This window comes from Petaurus breviceps, unplaced genomic scaffold (genome assembly GCF_028583685.1).
Source record: "Petaurus breviceps papuanus isolate PSGF00001 unplaced genomic scaffold, PetGlider_PUasm1.0 208, whole genome shotgun sequence".
In the NCBI taxonomy this organism is placed as follows: domain Eukaryota; kingdom Metazoa; phylum Chordata; class Mammalia; order Diprotodontia; family Petauridae; genus Petaurus; species Petaurus breviceps.
In genome coordinates this window covers 13482846-13506557 of record NW_027185852.1, presented here as the reverse complement: position 1 = coordinate 13506557, position 23712 = coordinate 13482846, and the positions used below count along the sequence as shown (strand labels likewise).

General features: G+C 41.1%; 1 protein-coding gene across 1 annotated transcript in view; it reads left to right on the top strand.

Annotated features, from left to right (window-relative positions):
• Nucleotides 1–23712, top strand: part of LOC138165280 (inaD-like protein) — a 340313-nt gene that overhangs the window by 245218 nt on the left and 71383 nt on the right. The window contains exon 30 of the mRNA XM_069093439.1: nucleotides 16909–16981. Coding sequence (XP_068949540.1) covers nucleotides 16909–16981 — 73 coding nt within the window. The remainder of the gene's footprint in view (nucleotides 1–16908; nucleotides 16982–23712) is intronic.

The following is a 23712-nucleotide window of genomic DNA, read 5'->3' as shown; positions in this document are numbered from 1 at the left end:
ATGCAAATCACTTTATGCAACCAAGATCTAGACAGGAGAAATTGGAATAATCAATAGTAAGAAGGCATCAGCATTAAAGGGGATTGGAAAAAGCTTCTCATGGAAAGTGGAATTTTAGAGATGAAGACGGACAAACATTTTAGACATGGACATCTGTCAGTGAAAATGCTTGGAGTTGCGATGTGGAGTGTCTTGTTTGAGACATAGCAAGAAGATTGGATTGCTGAGTAGTTAGGGGGAGTAAATGTGTGAGAAGATTAGAAAGATGGTAGGGGATCAGATTTTGAAGGACTTTGAATGCCAGACAAAGGATTTTGTATTTGATCCTGTAGGCAATAGGAAGTCACTGGAGTTTATTGAGCAGAGGGTGACATGGTTAGACCTGTACTTTTGGAAAATCACTTCAGCAGCTGAATGGTGGATGCACTGGAGTTGGGAGAGACTTGAGGCAGGGAGAGCCTCCAGCAGTGCTGTCCAGGCAGGGGTGATGACCCCCTGCCCTATGATAGTGACTGTGTCCTTTGAGAGGTCATCTATAGAATGAGGGGGTTGAACTCAATGACCTCTAAAGGTTCTTTTAGTTCTTAAATCTTTGATCCTTTGACCACTTTTTACTTAAATAGAATTCTTCAGGTGTTAGTTACACCAGGTGGCTGGTGAGGTCCCTTTTAACTTCAAGATTGTATAATTCATTATCTATATGAGGAAATTAAAGTCTTTAAAGGGAAATTGCTGGGCCAGCATTTGAACCCAGGTCCTCATACTTTTTATATTCTACCATTCACACAGTGTCTTTTATTGTCAGCTTTTCCTAAGTACATCAAATAATAACTTTAGAACTGCATGGTCCTTAAAGGGCCTTAGTTTGACCTAATCATTTCTTGATGGAGAAACTGTTTCTGGGAGGTGATTTTCCCCATTAATATACTTTAAGAACGGCAGGGGAAGTAGAGTCAAGACGTTGGAGTCAGAGCTAGCTGTTTTTCCTTAGTTCCCTCACACTGTTCCCTATGATGACTGGTTACGTCAGTCATTTTTCCAACCCCTGGCAGCTTAGGAAAACTGACAAAAAGGTCTGGTGATACTGGGATGAGAGCTGTCAAGGAGCTCTAACAGAAGCAGCATCACCAACAAGTGGAAGTTGGCGTGGGGGAGGGTGCAGTCTGGTGTCCAAGGACAGTGAAGAGACTCACCTGGTCACGAAGTAATCTCAGTAGACCCCTATGCTAATACTGGGGACAGGAATAGATGCCATCTGGCAACTCTCTTCATAGTTACCCAGACTCAGGTTACAGTTCCAGGGCAGAATGGTCCCAGTATCAAAGAAAAAGAGGCTTGACATGTATAAGGAGGAAGAAGCTAGTTCCAGAAACATAGTTATATAGCTCTGAGCCCAAGAGCAGAGGAAGAACTCAATTCTAACGTTTTGCTCTTCCCATAAGACTGTAGTGGAATAAACAGGGACAGGAGATCAAAAGCAAGGGGGCTATATCCGTTCAGTGATTCTGAACTGCAGCAGTTTCCAGCAGGCTAACAGTGACTGAATTCAGTGACAGTCTACAGAAACTACCATACACATGCCAACACAACCAAACTGTGTCATAAATTTGCCAGCTAGGAAAGCAGTATACAGTACTTTCTCCAGATCACACCACTTTGAAAACACTGAAAACTTAGGGACCCAGAATGAGCTGTTAAAGCAGCAGAAAGACATAAAAGTCAGAAGGCCAGACCAGTCATCTTTGTTAGAGATGAGCAAAGTCCAACTCTCACATAAAGATCATATAAAAATAATAGATGGAGAATTGGGAAAAGAAATTAGAGCAATACAATAAAATTATGAAAAATTTAGCAACTTGATAAAAGAGGCAAAAAAACGCTGAAGAAAATAACTCCTTAAAATACAGAATTGGCAGAATGATGAAAGATGTACGAAAGTTGTCTCAAGAAAATAACTCCTGAAAAATTAGAGTTGGTCAAGTGGAAGCTAATGACTCCACGAGACATCAGGAAACAATAAAACAAAGGCAAAAGAGTGACAAAATAGAATAAAATTAAAATATCTCATTGGCAAAACAACTGACCTTGAAAATAGATTGAGGCAAGATACTTTTAGAATGGCACTCTGATCCTATTGAGAAGTCAGGTGCTCTTTCCATCCCATCACCCTGCTTGCTGTTTTCCCATATATTAACCTAATTACTACCATCTCCACACCCTCACACAAACCAACTCAGTTTGTTTTCAGCTAATTACAATTCTCCCTGGATTCCAAATGAAGTTCTTTTTGAGCCTAGAGTGTAATTCCCAGTAGATGGTATGATTCATTTAAAACAAAAACAAACAAAAATACCAAAACTTCCATCATGAATCCCAGAAGAAAACTTTCCCTGGATATTGTAAATATCATGGACATCTTACCCTGGGAAGAAAACAAGGTGAGATTTCACAGAGGGCTCACCATTTTACTTCTCCAGTGAGCCCCCTTTCCCCCATACCTTTGCATTTCTCAGATGTCCAAGGGAGATCTGGACTCCACTTAAGTAACTGATACATACAGAGCTCCCTAAAGTTTATAAAATGCTTTATATACATTATACTATCATCCCAGGGAGCAAGGTGCTGTAAGTATTGTCTGCTCCATTTTATAGAAAGGAAATTGGTCTTTATTTTGGAGCCCTCCAAATCATCCAAAAGTCCCTCATATACTGAAAGGAAATTATCATGCTCTCTGAGTTTTCACTTTTCTAGGTAAAACATTCTCAATTCCCTCAGTTGAACCAAATTTGATGTGGACTCAAGGTCTTTCACTAACCTAGCTGCCATCCTCTTGTATGTTTTCCTTGTCTCAGTCCTTCTTAAGCCTCAATGCCCAGAACTGAACACAAAATCTCCAGATGAGTACATAGGGACTATCAAAGCTCTTTCCCTAAAATCTCTAGATATTTTAATGCATTCTAAGATGATATTCACTTTCCTACCTGCCATGGTCAACTTTTGGGTCATGTGGATCTTGATTGGGTCATTCTACAAGTGGTATCCAGTTACTCAGCCTCAGACCAACATGGAGCAAAGAAATTGAAAGGCATTCTCATGTGGTGGGCGTAGTGCTGCCCTTGGCGTCTGGAAGATGTGGTTCAAATTCCTCCTTGGATGCTTGCTGGCTGTGTGACCTTGGGCATCATTCTGAATCTCTGTGTTTCAGCTTCTTCATTTATAAAATGGAGGGTTTATTACCTGTAGCACCTGTCTCACAGGGCTGTTAGGCCTTCGAGTGGGATAAAGTGATTTGCAAACTTTGAAGCATGATTATTGCCAGTTATTATTAATTAAGTTTGATCACTTATCATAGGTAAGGTCCTCCAATCTTTTGAGCTGATGGTTGTTTGGTTTGTAGTCATTTAATTGCTCAATTAGCTTTGGGAAATGGGGCACTGTCCCATTAACAATACTTTGGAAATAAGCTAAGGATTCACAAGCCCAGCAGAACAAGAAGATCTCTTAGGTTTTTCTTTTGTCAATTAAGACACATATTTCAAGTGCTTAAATATTCAACTGTCACAGACTTTAGGTATTTACTTTTTGGTAAATTAAGTCGGGCAGAGGCAGCTAGGAGGTACAATGGATAGAATGGTAGCCCTGAGGAAGACCTGAATTCAAATCCCTTAGCACATTCTTACTTGTTGTGTGAATGTGGGTCAGTCACTTAAACGCTCCATGACTGTTTCCTCATTTGTAAAATAAGTTGTTGAATGTGAGTGTCTCGAAGGTCCTGTCCAGCTACAACTATAACCCTAAATTGTATCATCTATATGATGGCGGTAAACGGAGCACCAACCTCATGGGTTTGGATGAAGACCAAACAGAATAAGATTAGTAGCAAACAAGATACAGACAGCATAAATGGGAGATCTCAGATGTAGGATCTGAAATGAGTCTTAAAAGAATCTGGGAAAGCCAGATGTTTAAAGTGAGTAAAGAAAAACATTCTAGGAATGGAATGTTGTATGTGAGGAAGAACAAGAGGGCTGATGTGTACAAAGGAGAATAAAAAACTGGTAAGTAAGCAGGGACCAGGTTGAAGCATGGCCACAAGACAGAAGATTTTATATTTGATCCTGGGGGTAATAGAGAGCTGTGGTAGTTTATGTAGAAGAGACGTGACCTGCACTTTTAGGCAGAGGAGAGAATGGAATAGCGAGAGACTTGAAGCCAGTCAACTTGTCCAAAAGCTGTTACAGTAGTTCAGGTGTGAGATGATGTGACCTTGCTGGTTGACTAAGATGTGGGTGAAGGCAACTCTTTAAGGTGCATCTACAACTTACCATAAACAGGTTGCAATCTGCATTGGTGGAGGAAGTTTCTGCAGGGTGAATTTCAGATACTGATGAAGTAATGAATCAATAAAACTATCTGTGACCATTTATTGAGCACCCATATCTCGGGATATAGACAAAAATGAGGCAATTCTTGCCATTAAGGATTATGTCAGTGGAGATAACCTATATTTATATAATTATGTGTATGTTGTTTATATAATTATTGTGTAATATATGCATATGTAATTATTATTTATATAAATAATGATTTATGTAAAATTATATTGAATACAAGCCAGATGTCACCCTTTATGGGAAGGCACCATTAGCCCCAGACATCAGAAAGGGCCCCCTAAACAATCTGAAGCTTGAGCTATTAGCAGACCAGCCCTAACACAAGATCCAGCACATAGTAGGCACTTAATTAATCTTTGTTGAGTGTCCCATTGATTGAGGACAGAGCATTCCAGATCTGAGGCCAGCCAGAGCCAAGGCTGGGAGAACAAAGGTAGAGCTTTGTATGGAAGGCCTCTCTGGCTGGACTGTGTAGGGAGAGAAGGGCAGGCTGGTAATTTAGCAGGGGGTCAGGCCATGAAGGACTCCAGGAGGGGGGTTCTTTGTCTTTCTTTCTCCCTCCCTTGTATAGCTGAAGGGCCAACAGCCAGCAGGACACAGGAGCTTAGTCTTTAGATGGCTTTTACAGGCAGAGCACACCTAGACATGACCCCCGATTTCCACTAAGTGGGTTCATAGCGCCTTGGAATCAGTAAGCTGCACATGCTGGGCTCTCCTATAATTTTAATTACAAAAACGAGACGGGCTAACGTGTACAATCAATAGAGCGCCGTGGCTGCTGATCTCCCTCCGGCCATGCCTCTCATCCTCAGCAGAGCTTGACAGCCGGTATTAAATCTTGTTCCAGGTCTGCATTTCATATGGCCTTCTTCAGGCCCGGGAGGTTTCACCCCCGCATACGCTCTCCACGTGTAATTAAGTAATGGAGACTGAGCTGTTGTACATGACAGTTAATTTTGGATAGCGGGGGACGTTAATACAGGAGCTGCGGGCAAGACCATTAATCTCCTTGGATCCTTGCCCTGCCAAGTAGAGCAGCTCATTCTTCATTGTACTAATCCAGCCCTTTCCCCCTGCCCTGGGACCAGGGCAGGCGTGAACATCCTCCCACCAGCTCACATGGGCCATCAGAAAACCCGGTGCTACTGCATGTGATGTATGTCCGGGGGACCTGTTATGCTGAGCACATCTGGATGGGCCGGAAAGAAACACTCTGGAATATTACAGTCCATATGTCCAGGGCACTAAGAAGGGGGAGACGTGGGGTGGCTGGTCCAAGCTCTAATGATGTGAAAAGGAGACAGAAAGGGACTGTGTAAGCTAGGTACACTCAGCAGCACCTTGCTAATTTGCACTAATGACTCACAGACCCATTGTGGATTACAAGCTAATTAGGATGTGAACAAAAACAACTGTTCAAAAAAAAGGGAGAGCAAGGACGTGGTATTGCAGAAATCTGTACCATTGTAGACAGAAGAGCAGTTAATTAAAAACACTCACTGCCTCGTAGCCTAATGGCTGTCTCTAATTACCTTATCACAGACCTCCCAGCTGAAGCCAGCGGTCAGTTCCAATTTATCAAAATTGCTGATAGATTCTTCAAGAAACTTGCTCTAAGTCCAGAATGAGGATAAGGGGAGGACATGGAGAGATTTAACATATTTACCAATCAAGGAAATCTTTTCAAATGGTTATGTGAAAGGCTTTTTTTTCTTGTTGTTAATCCTATGATGCCATTTTAAAGAATATCATGATGTTCTGAAAAATACAGCCAAATGGTTCAGTTCCCTTCTTTAGATAATGCAGGAACTTCCTTCCGGATATGGGATGATTGAGCAATACTGATCATTATCAGTGACTGGTATTGAAAGAGCCAAATCTAAGGGTTCTGGTCAGAAGAGGCAGGAAGGAAAAGGTTAAGATTACTATTAGAAACATACAAACACACACACACACACACACACACATACATACCTTTGAGAAACTTGAGAATAATGATCAAAGCAATAACTTAGTACAATTCCAGAAGATTGATGATGAAGAATGCTTCAGAGAGACGTGATAGACTTAAGGTGAACAATAAAACATACATTTTCAGATCAAAAGAGAATATTATTAGTTAAAAACTTAAAAAATACACAGGAGGAGGAAAAAAGTTGTAGAGGGGATGACTGTAAACAAGGCAATTTTGTTACAAACATGTTAAATTTAATCCTAAAAGAATAGTGTTCACCAAAGTTCATGGTTTCTTATGCAATGATCTATCCTATTTAGCTTCTTATATTTGAATACTTTTTAAATGATTATTAAATTAATAATAAAAGTGAATTTTTTTTAAAAGCTACTCTCTTGAGTCAGAACCCAAGGTACTACCAAAGGTAGAGTCAGTCAGACAGAATGAAATCACACTGTTCACATGCCATCATCACTGCATTTCAGAGTGAGAAGGGCTGGCCTAGCTAACACATATCTTAGCAACTACTTATTACACAAAATTCCTATGACTTTTCATCAGGGTACCTAGCATCTGAAATGGAAAGGTTTGGTTTTTTTTTCTTAATGACTATGGTCATAGAACCATTAATTTAGTACTAGAAGGAATGTTAAAGTTATCTAATCCAACCACATGATTTTTGACAGATGAGTAAACTGAGGACCAGAAAGTTTTATGTAACTTGACCAGGTTACACAGGTATTAAGTGCCAGAGTTGGGAAACATACTCAGGTCCTCCGACTATTTCTTTGTATTTTCATTTTTCAAATTCAGTTTTTAAAAATTCAGAACTTTACATATAAGAATGAATTTCCATATATAAAGCAGAACACAAAAAAAGATTTGGTTTGTGAAACTGTGAATCTGATTTCATTCTTCTCCCCCCCCCAAATATTCATGTCTTTTTTTCACACCCCAGTGCATCCTTTTTTCTCACCCCTTAATTATTTTTTTTTTGAGAACCTTCTCCTAGGATCAAACTCCAAGGAATATTATAGCCAATCAAATATTTAAATAAGTTCAACACTTTATTTTAAAAACTGTTCTCCCTGTTTGTGCTTCCTTCTCATCTTCCTTTATTTCACTTCTATGCATTTAAAAAACTTATTTTAGTTACTCTTTTTTTGGCATCACTATTGTTAACCCTTACCTACCCATAGCCCCTTCAAAACATAGGAAGAAAACAAACCGTTATAAGAAATAAATATAGTCAATCAAGCAATACTAATGTATCCAGCTGCCATTTCTACTACTCTGGGTAATTAGTACCTCTCTGTAAGAAAATAGTTAATATACTTCTTCCTGGGTCTTCTGGAGAGATAGGTAGACATTTTCTCAATCACAGATCTTTCAAAGTTATGTTGCTGTTCCTTGAATAAATTATTCTTCTGCTTCTGTTCATTTCCTTCTGCATTAGTTCTTCTCAGGATTCTGTAGAATTAGTTCTTGATCATTTGTTAGTGTCCATTATATTTTTATACCACAGTTTATTCAGCCATTCCCTAATTGATGAGCACCTCCCTTAGTTTTCAGTTCTGTTTTTTTTTTAATTTTCATTTTTTGGTTGTTTGTTTTGCTTACTCTTATTCCATCCCTATTATCTCTATTTCCCACTGTCCCAATCTGTTTTTCTTTTGAGTTTGATATATTTTTCTATATCAAACCCTGTGTGTGTATGTTTTCAACCTTCCTTTGTCCATTTCAGATAAGATTAATGTTTTCTTGCTGGTTCAATTCTCCTACACTTTACTCCAGTTTTGTATGCTCTTTTTCTCACACTCCAAATATGACAAATAGTATGTCCCTTTATTTCTACCTTCTACACTAGTGTATTCATTTTGCCCTCCCTTCTTGTTCCTCTCTTCAAACACTCAGGACAGAATTTGCCCACCCCACCCACATCATTCATCCTCCATTTTTATTAACTCCCTCAATAACCTTTGAAGATATTAGTTTTCTAAAAGACACTTGTTTCTTCTTCCTGCATTAGAACATTAGCACTGTGTCATTGAATAGCATCTTCCATATACTCATAATTTTTACCATTTTTGGTTTCTCTTACTCATATGTTTATATTTCAAAATTTCTACTCAACTCTGATCTCTTCATGAAGAATGCTTAATAGTTATCTATTAAACTTCCATTTTTCTTCTATAGTATTATTTGCAGGGGAAATTATTCTTGGATGTTAGCCATATTTTGACATTTTTAATTCCAAGATCTCCTTTCATTTATATGAGATGTTGCTGTGTCTTGCATGTTCCTAATTATGGTTTCTTAGTACTTGGATGTCTTTCTTGGTGCTGGAAATATTTTGTTATATTATGGAAGCTCTAAGTTTTGGCTTTGACATTAAAGGACTCTAACCCTTTTTCATATCATGGGCTCTCAGGGCAGTCTAGACCCCTTCTCAGAGTAATGGTTTGAAATACATAGAATATAATAAGATGACAAAGGGAAATCATTATATTAAATTGCAGGCATCAAAAATGTTTAAACAAGTTCAGGTTTGGGGTTAAAAATAGCTACCTAATGAAATCATAATTCAGCTTTTCTTTAATTGTTGATGTGAGATCTTAATCAAATCATTTAATGTCTTAGTGGATCATAATATCTGACTTATTGCAATTTCAATTATTATACTCCCTTCAAATTATTGAAGAGAGTTAAAACAGATGACTTTGAGTTTGCATCTAATTTCAGACTTATTAATCAGAAATAATCACCTCTCTTTTGGAGACTCTGTAGAGCCTATACTCCTAGCCTTTAAAGTGCTTACAGGCTAGTCAAGCTATGACACTGACACTATAGTTTTATACCATTGACAGGTAATAAGAAAGGAGCAATTTTTTACCAAATCTTGAACTTCACTACCCCAGCCCCTCTCTTTCCTCCTGAACTCTCTATTCAAGTGCTTAACAAGAATGAGCTTTGGTGTGGTTCTTTTTTCATTTGTTCTGTAAGCATTTATTAAGCCCTTCTTAATAACTTAACAAGTATCCTTTTAGAAGATTAATATCTTCAGCAGATATTCCTCTTATTGATTATTGTCCTAGTTCCTTGGGTTGCAGTGATAAAAATAGAATAATTGCAGCCCTTAAGGAGCTTATTTCCATTGTGGAAAAACAATGAGTATGCACATAAGTAAATCCATATTATGTGCCAACAAGCAATCAGTAAGCATTAATTTAGTACTAGCTATTTGCCAAGCACTATGCTAACAGTGCAGAAAGAAATATAAAGTGGTAACAGTTACTGCCCTCTGTGAGTTTACACTCTGATAAGAGAGACAATATAAATTAAATAAGTTTATGCATGATATGTAAGGAGTAGAGGCAAGATCTTCTTAGTAAGGAAACTAGTAGCTGCTGATGGGTCCAAAAAAGTTCTCCTACAGAAGGTGGTGCTTGAACTGAGTCTTAAAGGAAGCCACAGATTCTACAAGTCAAAGGAGAGAAGAGTGAGCATGCCAGGCATGAATTTGAGAATTAAAATACTATGTACATGACCTACAGGGCAGACAGTGTAACTAGACAGAATGATCCCTTAGACATTTATACTCTGACAATTAACCTCTCTGAATCTCAGTTTCTTTATTCTAAAAAGGGGGGAATAAAAATACTACCTAGGGTTTTTATGAAATGAGTTAATATATGTCAAGAACTTTTTAAACCTTAAAGTCAATAAGGTTGACTGCTGCTATCATTGTTACTACTTCTGGCTTTGAGAAGAACCCAAGACAGCTAGTGGGAGAAGCTAATTATGCCTTTAGGTGACATGAAAGGTAGCCAGTAGAAAGGAGGATAAAGCACAGAAGGAAGGGAAGTAGTTAATACAAACCAAAAGGAAATGAAGAAGAAAAAATATGGCAAGCTGAGGAGGGGGATACCACAAGGAGAATTTGAAAACATCTGTGCCCTTAGGCCTCTAGCAAAATCTTACTTATGTTCTATGGTTTTGTTTTTTCCTTAACCAAAAAAACAGTCTAAGCATCTTTTCCGCCACACTACTGACAGCTCTAATTATTTTCAAATTGCCCCTGGGCCACCTTCCCAAAACACAGGCCCAGATGCAAAGGTGCTCCCAGTGGCCTCGTTAGCAATTTCCATAGCTGGGAAAAAGCATGTAAAAAGTTCACGGTGACATTGTCATTGAACTTTTCATTCAGATTCAGCATATTTTGCTACTTAGCAGATTATTCCAGTTTTCAGTGGTGAAAATCCCCTCTGTATATGGATTCCCAAAATTACTGGATGAGGCAGGGGGGGAGGAAAGGGAGGCAGAGAGAGAGAGAGAGAGAGAGAGAGAGAGAGAGCCCTGGGCATCTGGTTCAAATGAAAGTGTGTTTTTCCAAAATGCTTTTTTTCTAAAGACTGTGACAAGTGTCAGGTTCTCTCTTTTTCTCTCCTTTCTTGAAGTTCTTTAGGGAAGCATAAATATTTGATTCTAACAGCAAACAATGTGTCAGGTCCATTTGCCAACATTTAGTGGCAATAGTCTTGGAAGGGAAAGTGAAGAATGTAATTTTCCATTCCCCAGTCTTCTCAGCATCCCAAATGGATTCCAGCATGTCAGCTCTGGTTCTTATAATATAATGACATTTCATTAAATGGCCCCAAAAAGCCAGACTCTGGATTTGGAGACAGTGAATTTCCAATTGGTGCTGCTTAGGCTACTTTGAAAAGGGTGATGATTTCTAAAGTTTTAAAGGGAAAGTCTTAGGAAGTCACTCAAGCATTTTTATGGCACACTTTAATTTTTAAGAAGGCATAAGGCAGTCCTATCCTGACACATCTCAGAGCCTGTCAAATATAAGAGTGGACATTTCCCTATTTCCCTTGCACCCTGCCACCCTGGCTGGGCCCCTCCTCGCCATTATTAATTCATTATCCACAATTCCGTTTTCATATTTTATCGATCGTGCTGCATAGATTTTGGGCTAGAAGGGACCTAAGAGGCCATTGACTTCAGTTTTTAATCAATGAGTAAACTGAAGCAGAGTTGAAGTGGAGACTTGTGGAGTAGTTAGCAAATGGCTGAGTCTGGATTTGAACTCTAGTCTTCTTGACTCAAGCCCCAGAAGTGTCTCCACTATGCCACCTAGCTGAAGTCTGGAGACTTAGGTTTGAATCTTGACTCTCAGGCCTTTCCACTGGCTGTCCCCCATTCCTGGAGTACATTTCTTCCTCACCCCCCATCCCGTGGCTTCCTATAGGACAGCTTCCCCTTTCTAATCACTGTGTCCCTGCTGGGTGTGTATCTTTTATGTTCTGGGTCATTTGAGTGCTGTCTCACCCATTTGAATGTAAGCACCTTGAGGACAGGGGCTGTTTCTGCCTTCCTTCATTTCCCCCATACTTAGCCCAGGGCCTGGTACCAGGTAATGCCACTTACTGAGTGATTGATTGCCCTCCCAGGACACAGTCTTGCTTATAATGGCTGATAGAGTGAAGCATCTCCATTTTCTCCCCTGTATTCCCTAGCAAAGCTCTGTGTCGTGTAGGAGATTTTTTTTCTGGTACTGCCTGTTCCTGTCAATTTGAAATATGTTGCCCTGCATGTCTCCCCCTTCCCTAGACTGAGGTGTGTGAGTGCCATCAAAGAAGTGGCAGATGGATATAAACTGTGGCTTTTTAGAGCAGCTTCTCCCCAACCCACTGGGAATAATCAGAGGTTTTTATTACAGGAAGCAAAAACAAATTTGATATGGGTTCCAAAGGACATTATAAACTCTCCTTATTGTGCAGAAATCATTGAGTTGTGTCAGGACAGTTCAGGGCCACTCATTCCCCTCCCTACAATGTCCCCATTAAGATTTATTTGTGACCATGTCTTTGAAAGGCAGTCACCTTAGCACAGAGTGGAAAACCATCGGCTTTATCACCATTAAATAGTCTGTGGTTCAGAAGTAAGTGTGGCCCACTGACTCTCCTTTCTGGGCCCACCCTATTGTTTGATTGGGGGTGGCTGTGAGGAATAAATGAAAAAACAGTTATGAAGTACTTGCTGTATAGCAGACTCTGTGCTAAGCCATGAGAATACAAAAATGAGTGAGACAGTCCCCACCCTCGATGAACTTAAATTCTAATGGGGCGGGGGGGGGGGGGGGGAGCCAACTGATAAGGCAGGTAGATAGGTAAAGAGGGAGAGTGTATAAGAGCAGGGGCATAGTTTTAATCAACAAATATTTATTAAGCATCTACTGTATACCAAACACTGTGCTAAGCACCAGGGAGACAAAAGACAGTCCCTACCCTCAAGGAGTTTCCAATCTCCTGGCTCAAATGTGAGTAGTATAGATACTGTGAAAAAATGAAGTTGTGCTGGCCCCTTCCAAATATAGAAATTCGTCATGTTCTTGGCTACAATCTTCCTGGGTGTTTTTTCTTTCCATTTTTACTTTAATTTGGATTAAATCCCATAATGTCATGATGGGCAGCCTGGTGGATTGAGTAGATTGAACCCGGAACCTGGGGTTCACTCACTCCAGCTGGGCGTCTGATTATGGATAAATTATGAGTTGAGAGCGTTTGGAGCCAGGGACCTGGGTTAGAATCTCAGCTGTGTTACTTAATTGTCTTTGTAACCTTGGACAAATCACATGACACCACTGAGCCTCAGTTTTTTCAAGAAATGGGTATAATAATACCTTGAGTGTCTACCCTCCCAGGATTGTTGTTGAACTGCCTTGAAATATCATCTGTTGAAATGTCAGCCATTGTCATTTTTCCCTTGGTCCACTTTTAGGATGGGAGATGGTTCCACCCCTCAAGTTTCACTCATTGAAGATTCTTTATCTTGATGGATTATTAATGGCTATTAACTACTAATAGTGGGAAGGCAAAATGACAAGATTTGGCAATGAATTAGATGTGGGGGTGGGTGAAGGAGGTTGAGGGGTCAAAGGTAACACCGAAGTTGTGAGCTGGGATGCTAAGAAGAATGGTAGTGCTCTCAAAAGTAAAAGAAAAATTTGGAAGACAGATGATTTGAGGGAAATGATAATGAGCTCTCTTCAGAATATTGAGATCGAGATGCCTATGGAACATGGTGGGTTTTACCGTAGTCACATATTTTCACTAGCAGTTCTCACGTCAAGACAAGACGACCCTTGGTTGGGGATGCTAGAGGAGCGAAGCGTATCCAGGCAGTGGCTGGAGTGGGGGCCCTCTCGGGTTCCTTCTGACTATGAGCCACTAGAGCTCTGTTTTGCTGGCCCCTCAAAAGGATCTCACCCTTTATTGGTCCAAGATAAGGGTATCTTTGGATACACTCTCCTCCACCAAGTAGTAAGAGTGCTGTCACCAGGCCAGTGACAATTCCATCCTTGACAATGTCTTTCCCTTTGTTTGCCAGTGCCAGAAGTCATAGGATCTTGATCATCCAATGCTATGGGATCCTTGTGTCTAGCTTGAGAAATAAGCTAATAATTATGTTTTTTTTTTTTAATGATCAAAACAAAGCTAAATACTTAAAAAAAACTTTTTGGATTAAAATGCTTTAACTGTCACACTCTACTAATATCTTGGTTCACTTTTTTTTTTTTTTTAACTTTCTATGACTCTTATTCATTGTTCTAAGGCATGACTCACTGGGTATGTGAAAGCTAGATGGAAGTCAAGGTGACAAGACAAATAGGTAGAGAATTCAAATCATGCCCTATTTACAAGTTAACCCTAAACCCTACGGCCCTCACCAAATAACTTAATGTCTCAGCCTGTTTTCTCTTCTGCAAAACTGAGAAAATAATCATACGGACCTCATAGAATTTTTGTGAGGATTAAATTAAATAAGATATGTAAAATGTCTTATAAATCTTAATATGCTTCCATAAATTGTAATTATCATCAAAATGTGTTTCACAAAAAATGAAACTGTGAGGCTGAACTGATTGCAAACATAGAGAGAGGATGGTACAATTTGAGCTGTATCTAAAGGGTAGAATAGTATTGGGAGCCTTAAAGAAGGGGAATTCTAGATAATTAGCATGAGTACCATTCTGTAAATAGAAATACACAAGGCCCCTTTATTAGTCAGTCAGAGACCAGCCAATGGCAAGAGTTAATGTTGGGGAATCCTAAGGTATAAAGTTAAAGGGGCAGGGTGATGTCGTATTTAAGGGGCACAGGCGGCAAGCACCAGCTGATATCTGTCTGTTTGCTGGATATTTGGGGAGATGTATGAATTCACTTAGTCCATTCAAGTACCACTGTGTGCCCCCATGGTTAGACTTGGCCAGGGATTGGTCCCTGGCTTGTGAATTGGCCAGATTTCTTTGTTGAAGAGTTCATCAAACCTCTCTGATAAGCCTTGAGGTAATTGTCTCCATCACGTGTTCCAAATGAGCACCCCAGGAGAGGTGATTGCCCCAGAAAATTTCCACCCAACTGGCATCCAGTGAGTTCCCACAGCCAGCTTCCGCCTCATCCTGCTAGGCAGGTTTCAGCCCCATCTGTTGTTCTGTAGCTGGGGATACGGGAAAGGTAGAAGGAACCTGCCCTTCACGGTATTGACTGTCTGCACTGTGGCCTTCCCTATCAATCACCCTTCCTGCAGATGTGCTCCCAGCCCCAGAATTTATTGCACACTGCCCCCCCTCGATCCCCATTATTCCCTGTTATTGAAGCATAGGAAATGAGGATGAGCCAGGATGGGGCGACTGGCTAGGACAGTGGCTCCTCCTTCCTCTGTTCCTGACAGAATAACTCCCAAGTCGTCCCAAGTGGAACTTACAGGTCATGAGCCCCCATTCCAGTCTTTTTTCCCAACAGTGCTAAATGAGCTGATACTTGATTGTTCAAACTAGCATGATTTTGTCAGTGTGTTTTTTCTCTTTGTCAATGCAGATCACAGTCTGCTATAACATAGTAGTACATCATTGTAGTACATTGTCTTAGAGTGCTGCTGTGATTGAAAAATGTATTACCTTCCAGTCCACATGGTGATGAATAAACCTGTCTTAGCTAGGTGAGTGCTCAGATGACGGACATCCAGTTAATTCATCACTGGGTCTCAATCTGAAGCCTTTCCGACTCAGCAGGATCTACTAGACCTTGCATTCTGCTGGTATCACATCAGGGTTACCTCCGTGTCACCATATGTAGCACCTGGCATGTATAGGTGCTCAATTAATGCTTGTTGATGGATTAAATGAAACATTAGAAAAAGAGTGTGGTAGAGGAGAGGTATTAATGTGTTGATAAAATGATCATGTTATCAATCAGTTAACGAGTATTTATGAGAGGAGGGGAAATGTAAAATGGCAAGAATGCTGCCCCGTACGACTCTAAGGTCCTGGGTTCAAATCCTCTCTCTGATGTTTCTCACCTAGGTGACCCTAAGTGACCTCCCTTAGTTGGCTTCAATGTCCTCATCTGTAAAATGAGGAATCAGGACTCTGTATTTATGATTCTGTTAAATCCCTACTCTGTGCTATGCACTTGGTATGCAATGGCGAAAGAGAAGTAATCTCTGTCCTCAGGTAACTTACCTTCTGTTGGATAGACACACGTGTTCTAATGTAACCCATTTGTATGTATGGTGCTTATATGTGTTGTACATGTGGGTATGTTCAAAGTACATTTAAAATGGAGCCATTCTATTGGGAGGGGGAGATCAGCACAAGCCTCAGGTAGACCTGAGTTGAATCCTGTAGGAACCTGGGGCTTCTGGGAGGCAGAAGTGAGGAAGCTCACATTCCTGGCTTAGAAGATCGCTGTTGCACTGGCCATAGAATCAGGTTTGGAACTTCAAGCCCATAGAAGGAAATAAGGTGGAACAGGGTTGGAAGGGATGACCCAGGGGCAAGGGGCAGGGTTTCTAGTTTATCCTGGAGGTGAGTTTGTTGAGCAGGGGGTGTTGGGAGGTGGATGGATTGGAGAAGAGAGAGATGAGGCAGAAAGGCCATGTAGGAGCCTACTGAGGCAGAAGGGCCTAAGCATGGGATGGAGACAGGAGTACAGATGAGAGAGACATTGTGGTAAAAATGACAAGATTAAGCAGCTGAGAGTGGCCTGACCCACCTGACCATTTGCCAGGTGGCTGGTACAACCTGGCTGCATCACGTCCTTGCCTCGGTTTCTCATTTAGGGGGTGGTACAGCCTGGCCCACCAGGCACCTACTCTCAGTGGTCCTCACCAGCACTCCATTTACCTGGCTCCAGTGGAGGTCCTTAAGCAGGGATCGGATGAACATTTGAATGAGGGTGGGATGGGGTGGACGGTACTTTTTTTTTTTTTTATAGAGGTGATATTTCTGTTTTCAGATCTATCTTCGATTTGCCTTCACACAAAGAATGGACTAACTCCTATTTTCATCATTTCAATGCTCGGAGAACTCCCCTGCTTAACATGCCTGTTTATACTCCTAACAGATTTGCACGCTTGAAAATATATATATCCATCCATCCCTATAGCTCTGTGTACCACAGACTGAAAGGAAAACCAGCGAGTGTAATCCATACCAGCAGCTTCCCATTTCATACATAATGTACTGATTTTGCCTTTTTTAATGCTTCCCAGAAACGAAGATGCAGTCAACCAGATGGCCGTTACACCTTTTCCATTACCAGTCAGCTCACAGTCTTCGGTCGAGGTAAGGTCATTCTTGTTGATTTTTGTTTGTTTGGTTTTGCTTTTTGGAGGGCAATTGGGGTTAAGTGACTTGCCGAAAGTCACACAGCTAGTGTGTCAATTGTCTGAGGCCGGATTTGAACTCAGGTCCTCCTGACTCCAGAGCCGGCTCTCTATTCACTGCGCCACCTAGCCGCCCCAAGGTAAGGTCATTCTTGATCCACTTTTAGGACATCATTTTGTCTTAAAATAGAAATTAAAGAACAATCTGAAAATTTCGATCCAGCCTTGGATCAACCTCCATTTTTTTTCCAATATGCAGCATTCTGACAGGATCAGAGATTTATAATGGGAGGAAACCTTAGATGGCCCGTAGTCAGGCCTTCTCATTTTACAGATAAAGAAACCAAGGTCCAGAGAGGCAAAATGACTAGCTCAGGGTCCCACAGACAGCAAGTGACAAAAATGACAAAAACAAAAGTCATCATCCTTGTCTCCAAATCTGTGGAGTGTGAATCCTACCTCTGACCCGTACTAGATGTGGGACCCTGGGAAAGTCCCTTAGCTACCTGACTGATTCTCTGAGAGGACAAGTTACAGAGAATGGGCAGCCTGCCTCTCTTGGTGGAGAGAGTTTCGTCTACCTTGGGAGTTAGCTCCATAGAAGAAATTGTAGGCCCCACCTCATGTGCCTTGGTGGCAAATGTATCTAGGGCTGGAAGGAAGAAGCTAAAAATCATCTATCCCGACCTCATTTTACAAGCAGGGAAGCTGAGCCTGACTTCCCTGCCTTCTCAAGACTTCGCAGGAAGCCTTTCCCATTCTCCTCCCACTGATTCATATGTGAGTCACCAAGAGGGATGTAATGAGGGACAATGACCTGACCTTATTTATTTTTGTATGTACATAGCTGTAGCCATATCACCTCCCCCCTCCTGATATAATCCCTTCCCAGTCCTCACAGAACCTTAGGGACCATGTTTTAGCATATCTTTGTGTCCCACTAAGGAAGGGCTTAATCAGTGATTAAAGACTAGCTGATTTGATTTAGCAGAGGCTATAACTCAGAAGGGGGGAGGGGGAAAAGGAATTCTGGGGAGAAGGGTAGGTGTGCTTGTATTGGAGACAAGCTCCCTGGCGGGCTAGTGCAGGGAGGGGACGATGTGACCCGTCTTCCCATCCACCACCTACCTTGAGGGGCAACACCATAGCTTTGCACTTGTGACTTTGGAGAGCCTGGATCAGGTTCATTCACAGCCTCTCCCCAGAATGAATATTCCAAATAAAAATTTAAATCTGGACTCAATAAACACCAGTGACATCCCCAATGCGTTTCAGGGTGCAATATTGTTTCATTTTCATCTCCTTTTTAAATTTTCTGGTTTTGTGTATATTTTATAAAGTATATAACTTCATTTAGTGCTGCGTGAATTTAATTTATAAACAATTAACAAATATTCATTGAGTACCCACCATGTGCTTCTGTGCTGTTGGCACAGTGCCAAGCTGAAGGGGTCTATACTCAAAAGGAGCCCGTGTTGTAGTGGGGAAGACCGTGCTGTACTGAGGAAGACCACAAGTAAGGATGTATTGGTTTTAAAGGACGTTTTCCCCCTTGAGCCAATAGGGAACCACTGGAGTTTATTGAATAGGAGAGTGACCTGCTCAGGTGCATACTAATAGTACGAGATCAAAGATCAAAGCATCTTACATTAAAAGTTCGTGGCCCAATACACGGGGGTGGACACCCATCTTGTAGCTTTGTTGGGATTTAGGCATTTTGTTTTTCCAGAAAGGAAAGGTTCCTTCCTCATACATTATACCTTCCACCTGATCCTTTCAGAACACTTTGACAGACGTGGCAGGATTCAAGAAGCAAGGTTTTTCAGCGCTTACTTAATGGAGAAATTGAGATCCTGGATAGATGGACATGACCTCCATCTACTCAGAGGGGCTGTTTATATACAAACATCTCTGTTCTCCCCCCGAGAGAACCTGATAGTCCCATAATATTATGAGACGACCAAATTCTCCCTTGTATTTGTAGAGTGTCTTATACCAATATTTTGCCTTTTGTAGACTGCCTGGGCTGGGTCCATGTTGGGCCACCTACAAGTTTTACACAGAAACTTCATCCTTGCCCTTGGGGTGGGGCTTTTGAATTTCTGGAATTTTCTAAGCCTGGTGCTTTAGCAAAGACAGCTTTTTGGCCCATAAAGGGATTGTGCTTTGGCTGCTGAAGTGAAGCGTGCATCAGAGAGACCCCACAAAAGCAGGAAAATTTGGGCCAGTTCCGAAAACTGCCTACTCCTGCACTTTTGGGTAAATGACACCCACAACTAAGTGAAATCACACGTTTGGTGTTGGGTGGCTTGTGATTTTTTTTTTAAAGCTTTTTACCTGGCAAGCATTTCCTTTTATTTATATATGCATATATTCCAAAACAAAGCCTCATCTGCTCCCCACCAAATACTTACCACCAAGCCGGCTGTTTTTGGTTATCTACGCTTATATAATGCTAGCTTTGTTCTCCCTAGGGAGAGGCATTCATTCATTCATTCATTCATTCATTCCTTTCAGTCCCATGACCAAAGAACCTCTGAGGCCTCCTCTGTCTCTTGTCCTGAATTCACTACTCTTCTATACCCTCAGCTTGTATTAATTGATCTCACGCAAATTTTTCTTCGGACCTTGATTTCTCTTTGCCCCCACTTGGCCTTTCTTTGGCTAGTAGTAGTAGTAGTAGCAGCAGCACCTAACATTTATGAATTACTTACTACATGCCAAGCCCCATGCTAAGCACTTTATAAGGATTATCTTGCTTGATCATCAACAGCTTAGGGAGGGAGCTGCTATTATTATCTCCATTTTGTAGGTGAGGAAACTGTGGCAAACATCGGGTAAGTGACTTGCCCAGGGACACACAGCTTGTCAGTGTCTGAGCCTAGATTTGAACCCAGGTTTCCCTGACACCGGCTGCCCTTCTGACTCGTCATGAATACAGTCTAGTTTGAAATGAACCTTAGAGATTTTCTCATTCAGTCCCCTCTTTTCACGGATATTTTGGGAACAGACCAGAATGCAGGCTGCCTAAAGGAAGCAGAAGGAGTACATGCTATCAGGTACCGACGACTACTGGTCTCTTGGCCCCTAAGGCCAAAAGGGAAATGCTATTGCACACTTTTCATTTTTCTGATGCAAGAACACCACCAAAATCATTTTTAGAGACAGATTCTTTTTTCTCTTTGGCGTGAAAGCTAAAAGAGAGTGAATTACTTTATTTCTCAAGGTGCCTTTCATCCCTTAGATTGATATAATTTGACCAGCCTGTTAATATTAATAACATATATATTCACTTGGCAGATAATCTGAACTCTAGAACAAATAAAGAACATAAATCTTTTTTTTTTTTAAGCAGTTGGGGTTAAGTAACTTGCTCAAGGTTACACAGCCAGTTATTTCTGGGTGTGGTGCTGAGTATCTGAGCCCGGATTTGATCCAGGTCATCCCGACACTGGAGCCGGTGCTCTTACTCGCTGAGCCACTTGGCCGCCCCTAAGCAATTGGGGTTAAGTAACTTGCTCAAGGTTACATGGCCAGGTGTTTCTGGGTGGATGCTAAGTGTCTGAGCCCAGATTTGATCCCCACGTCATCCCAACACTGGAGCTGGTGCTCTTACTCACTGTGCTACCTGGCCTCCCCCATAAATCTTGTAATACTTATTTTGCATAAAACAATGTATATGGAACTCTTCTTCTGAGTTTCCCCTCTGTTCTGTGGGCCAGCAGCCAGGCTTCATTTTTAGCACCTTAAATTGAGTGGGAAGATCCCTAGAATCAGGCCCTAACAATAAATGTTCTATTAGGTTCCTACTACGTGCAAGTAACATCTTCTTGAGGAGTTGATTTTCTAGCTGATTTTCACACCTTTTTCCTGATGTTGTCACTTTAATGGTCTTGTGACATCTACCATCCCCTCTCTTGAATCATGTTTTTAAATTTGTAAAATAAAATATGTAGAATTACCAAGGAAAATAATTACAGCAAAACAGATTTATAAAAATATGTTTTTTAAAAAAGTCTGTGGACCCAAGGTTAGGAACCCTACTTGGGGGAGAGGTCATTCATATGTGAATATATGAATAGAAAATTAATTAATGGAAGGTCATGGGTATGAGGATGAAGAGGTGAAAGAACAGGAGATGGGGCTCTGGTGGAGATGGTGTTTGGGCTCAGAGTAGTAAGCCCTCTGGGGCAGCTAGGTGGCCAAGTGGATAGAGCACCACCTCTGGAGGATCTGAGTTCAAATCCAGCCTCAGACACACTTACCAGCTGTGTGACCCTGGACAAGTCACTTAACCCCAATTACCTCAAAAATAACCAATAATAATAATAAGGCCTCCTCTGAACTCAGCTCTGCCATCTACTCACTGGGTGGCCTTTCAGAGTCAGGCACTATGCTCAGGGATACGGGTACTAGGAAAGGCCAGAATGGATCCCTACCCTCGAGGAATGCACATTCAGTATCTCAGGGGGCGCAGACCCCCTTCTCTTTCAGGTCCCAGTGAAAATCCCACCTCAGACAGGAATCCTGTCCCTGCCCAGCTCAGGTCTGGCACTGTGCTCCTGCTGATCACTTTGCACTTAGGTTGGTAACTGTTTCCATGCTGTCTCCCAGTTAGACTGGGAGCCCCTCGAGGGCAGGACCTGTCTTCAGCCTTTCCTTGTATGCCCAGTGCTTAGCACAGTGCCTGGCACAAGTAGGTGCTTAATAAATGCGTGGTGATGTGACTACCACAAAGCTTAGGAAACTGAGACCCAGAGACATCAGGTGCTTTGTTGAGCTGTCTTCAGCAACAGAGCTGGGCATGGAACACGCTTACACACTTGTGCACATACATGCACTCACACATATATATTCAAACACACATGCGCGCGTGCACACACACACACACACACACACACCTTATACCCAGCATTCTCGTCCCTGCCTGTGGCTGTCTCTCTCCTTCCTCCATGTTCTCATTAGCTCAGGCTCTCCTCTCCTCCTCTCCCGCCTCCTCCACGCCAATCCCAACTTCCAGTGGTTCCCTAATGGATTTCAGATGAAATCTAAACCCTCAGTTCCACATTAACATTCTCCAGGAGCTCCCCACAGCCCCCAGGGCCCTTATCTAACTTCATTTCTCGTTATTCCCCAGCATGGTGCTGGGTACATACAGAGCTTGTTGAATTGAATCAAACTGTTTATTGAATTGTTGAGACTGGGGGCCAGCCTGCCCTGCCTGGCCAGACGCTGGTCTTTGTTATCTGCCTGTCTTTTTAAAAAATTAATTAATTTATTTTTAGTTTTCCAAGTTTACTTACATGAGATTTGAGTTCTAAATTTTTTCCCCCTCCCCAAGACCATATGCAGTCTGATATAGGCTCTGCATATGCATCATATTAAACCTGTGCTATTAGTCATGTTGTAAAAAAGATTTATGACCAATGGGAAGAACCACAGGAAAGAATGTTATCTGTCTGTCTTGCCTCTTCAGAAAGCTTGGTTAGGTGAGCAGCCATGCCTGGTACTGTAGAGACAGCAAAGGGAGGCTTTGGAGCTAAGAAACCTGGGTTTCAATCCTCCATTCTTCCTCTTCCCCCCTGGCACTTAATGACTGTGTAAAACTAGGCAAACCCCCTCTGCCTTGGTTTACTCTTCTATAAAATGGGAATATTACCTGCTTTGCAGGATTGTTTTTATAAAGTACTTTAAAAAAAATTATATAGCCTCTTTTTGTTGGTTTTTGTCTCTTTTGCAGGGGGGAAGTCACGGCAATTGGGGTTAAGTGACTTGCCCAAGGTCACACAGTTAGTAAGTGTTAAGTGTCTGAGACTGGATTTGAATTCAGGTCCTCTTGACTCCAGGGCTGGTGCTCTATTCACTGCACCACCTAGCCGCCTATAAAGTACTTTCTAAAATTTAAATAAATATTAACTTTTATGTCATGGTGTGATTATTATTACATCTATAATTATAATAACAAATATTTGTAGCATTTTAAGGTTTTCAAATTTTTTTATATTTGAACAATTCATTCCCATGTGATTCCTTAAAAGATGATAATCAAGATAATTTTTTTAATTTACTGAATAAAATTATTATCATTAATCATAAGAATTGAGGCATAAAACAGCATGATACATGGTCACAAAAAGCATTAGTTACTGTGATAGAACAAGTCCAGCACAGATAGAAGTGGGACTCCCTAATTATGCTGAGTGTTTCCAGATACTATTGGGCAATGACATTGTGCCGATGTCACCAAGCCCTGAAAGGTGGCATAGCCTTATAACTTCACAAAGTTATTCCACAATCACTCAACTGTCTTCCACCTGACCATTCACATGAGAAAAACCAAGTGGATAACAAAAATCTATTTTACAAACCGTGATACGGTTTGGATGTACACACCATAGAGTCAGTCCAATTGGACGTCTATCTTGAACATTCACTCCAAGTAGACAAAGTGAGCCTAGAACGTTAAGTCCCTTAACTTTTCTGAATATTAGCTTCCCAATTTGTGATATAGAGATAGACCCACTAACACATACCTCAAAGGTTGTTGTAAGAAGTAATGTAGGCACAGTATTGGATGAATGTTGAAGTACCATAGATATCATCACTTACTATTCTTGTTTTTGTTATTTTATTATTTTTTAAAATGATCATTTTCTTCATCATAGTTGCAGGGAGTACCCCCAAGTGAAT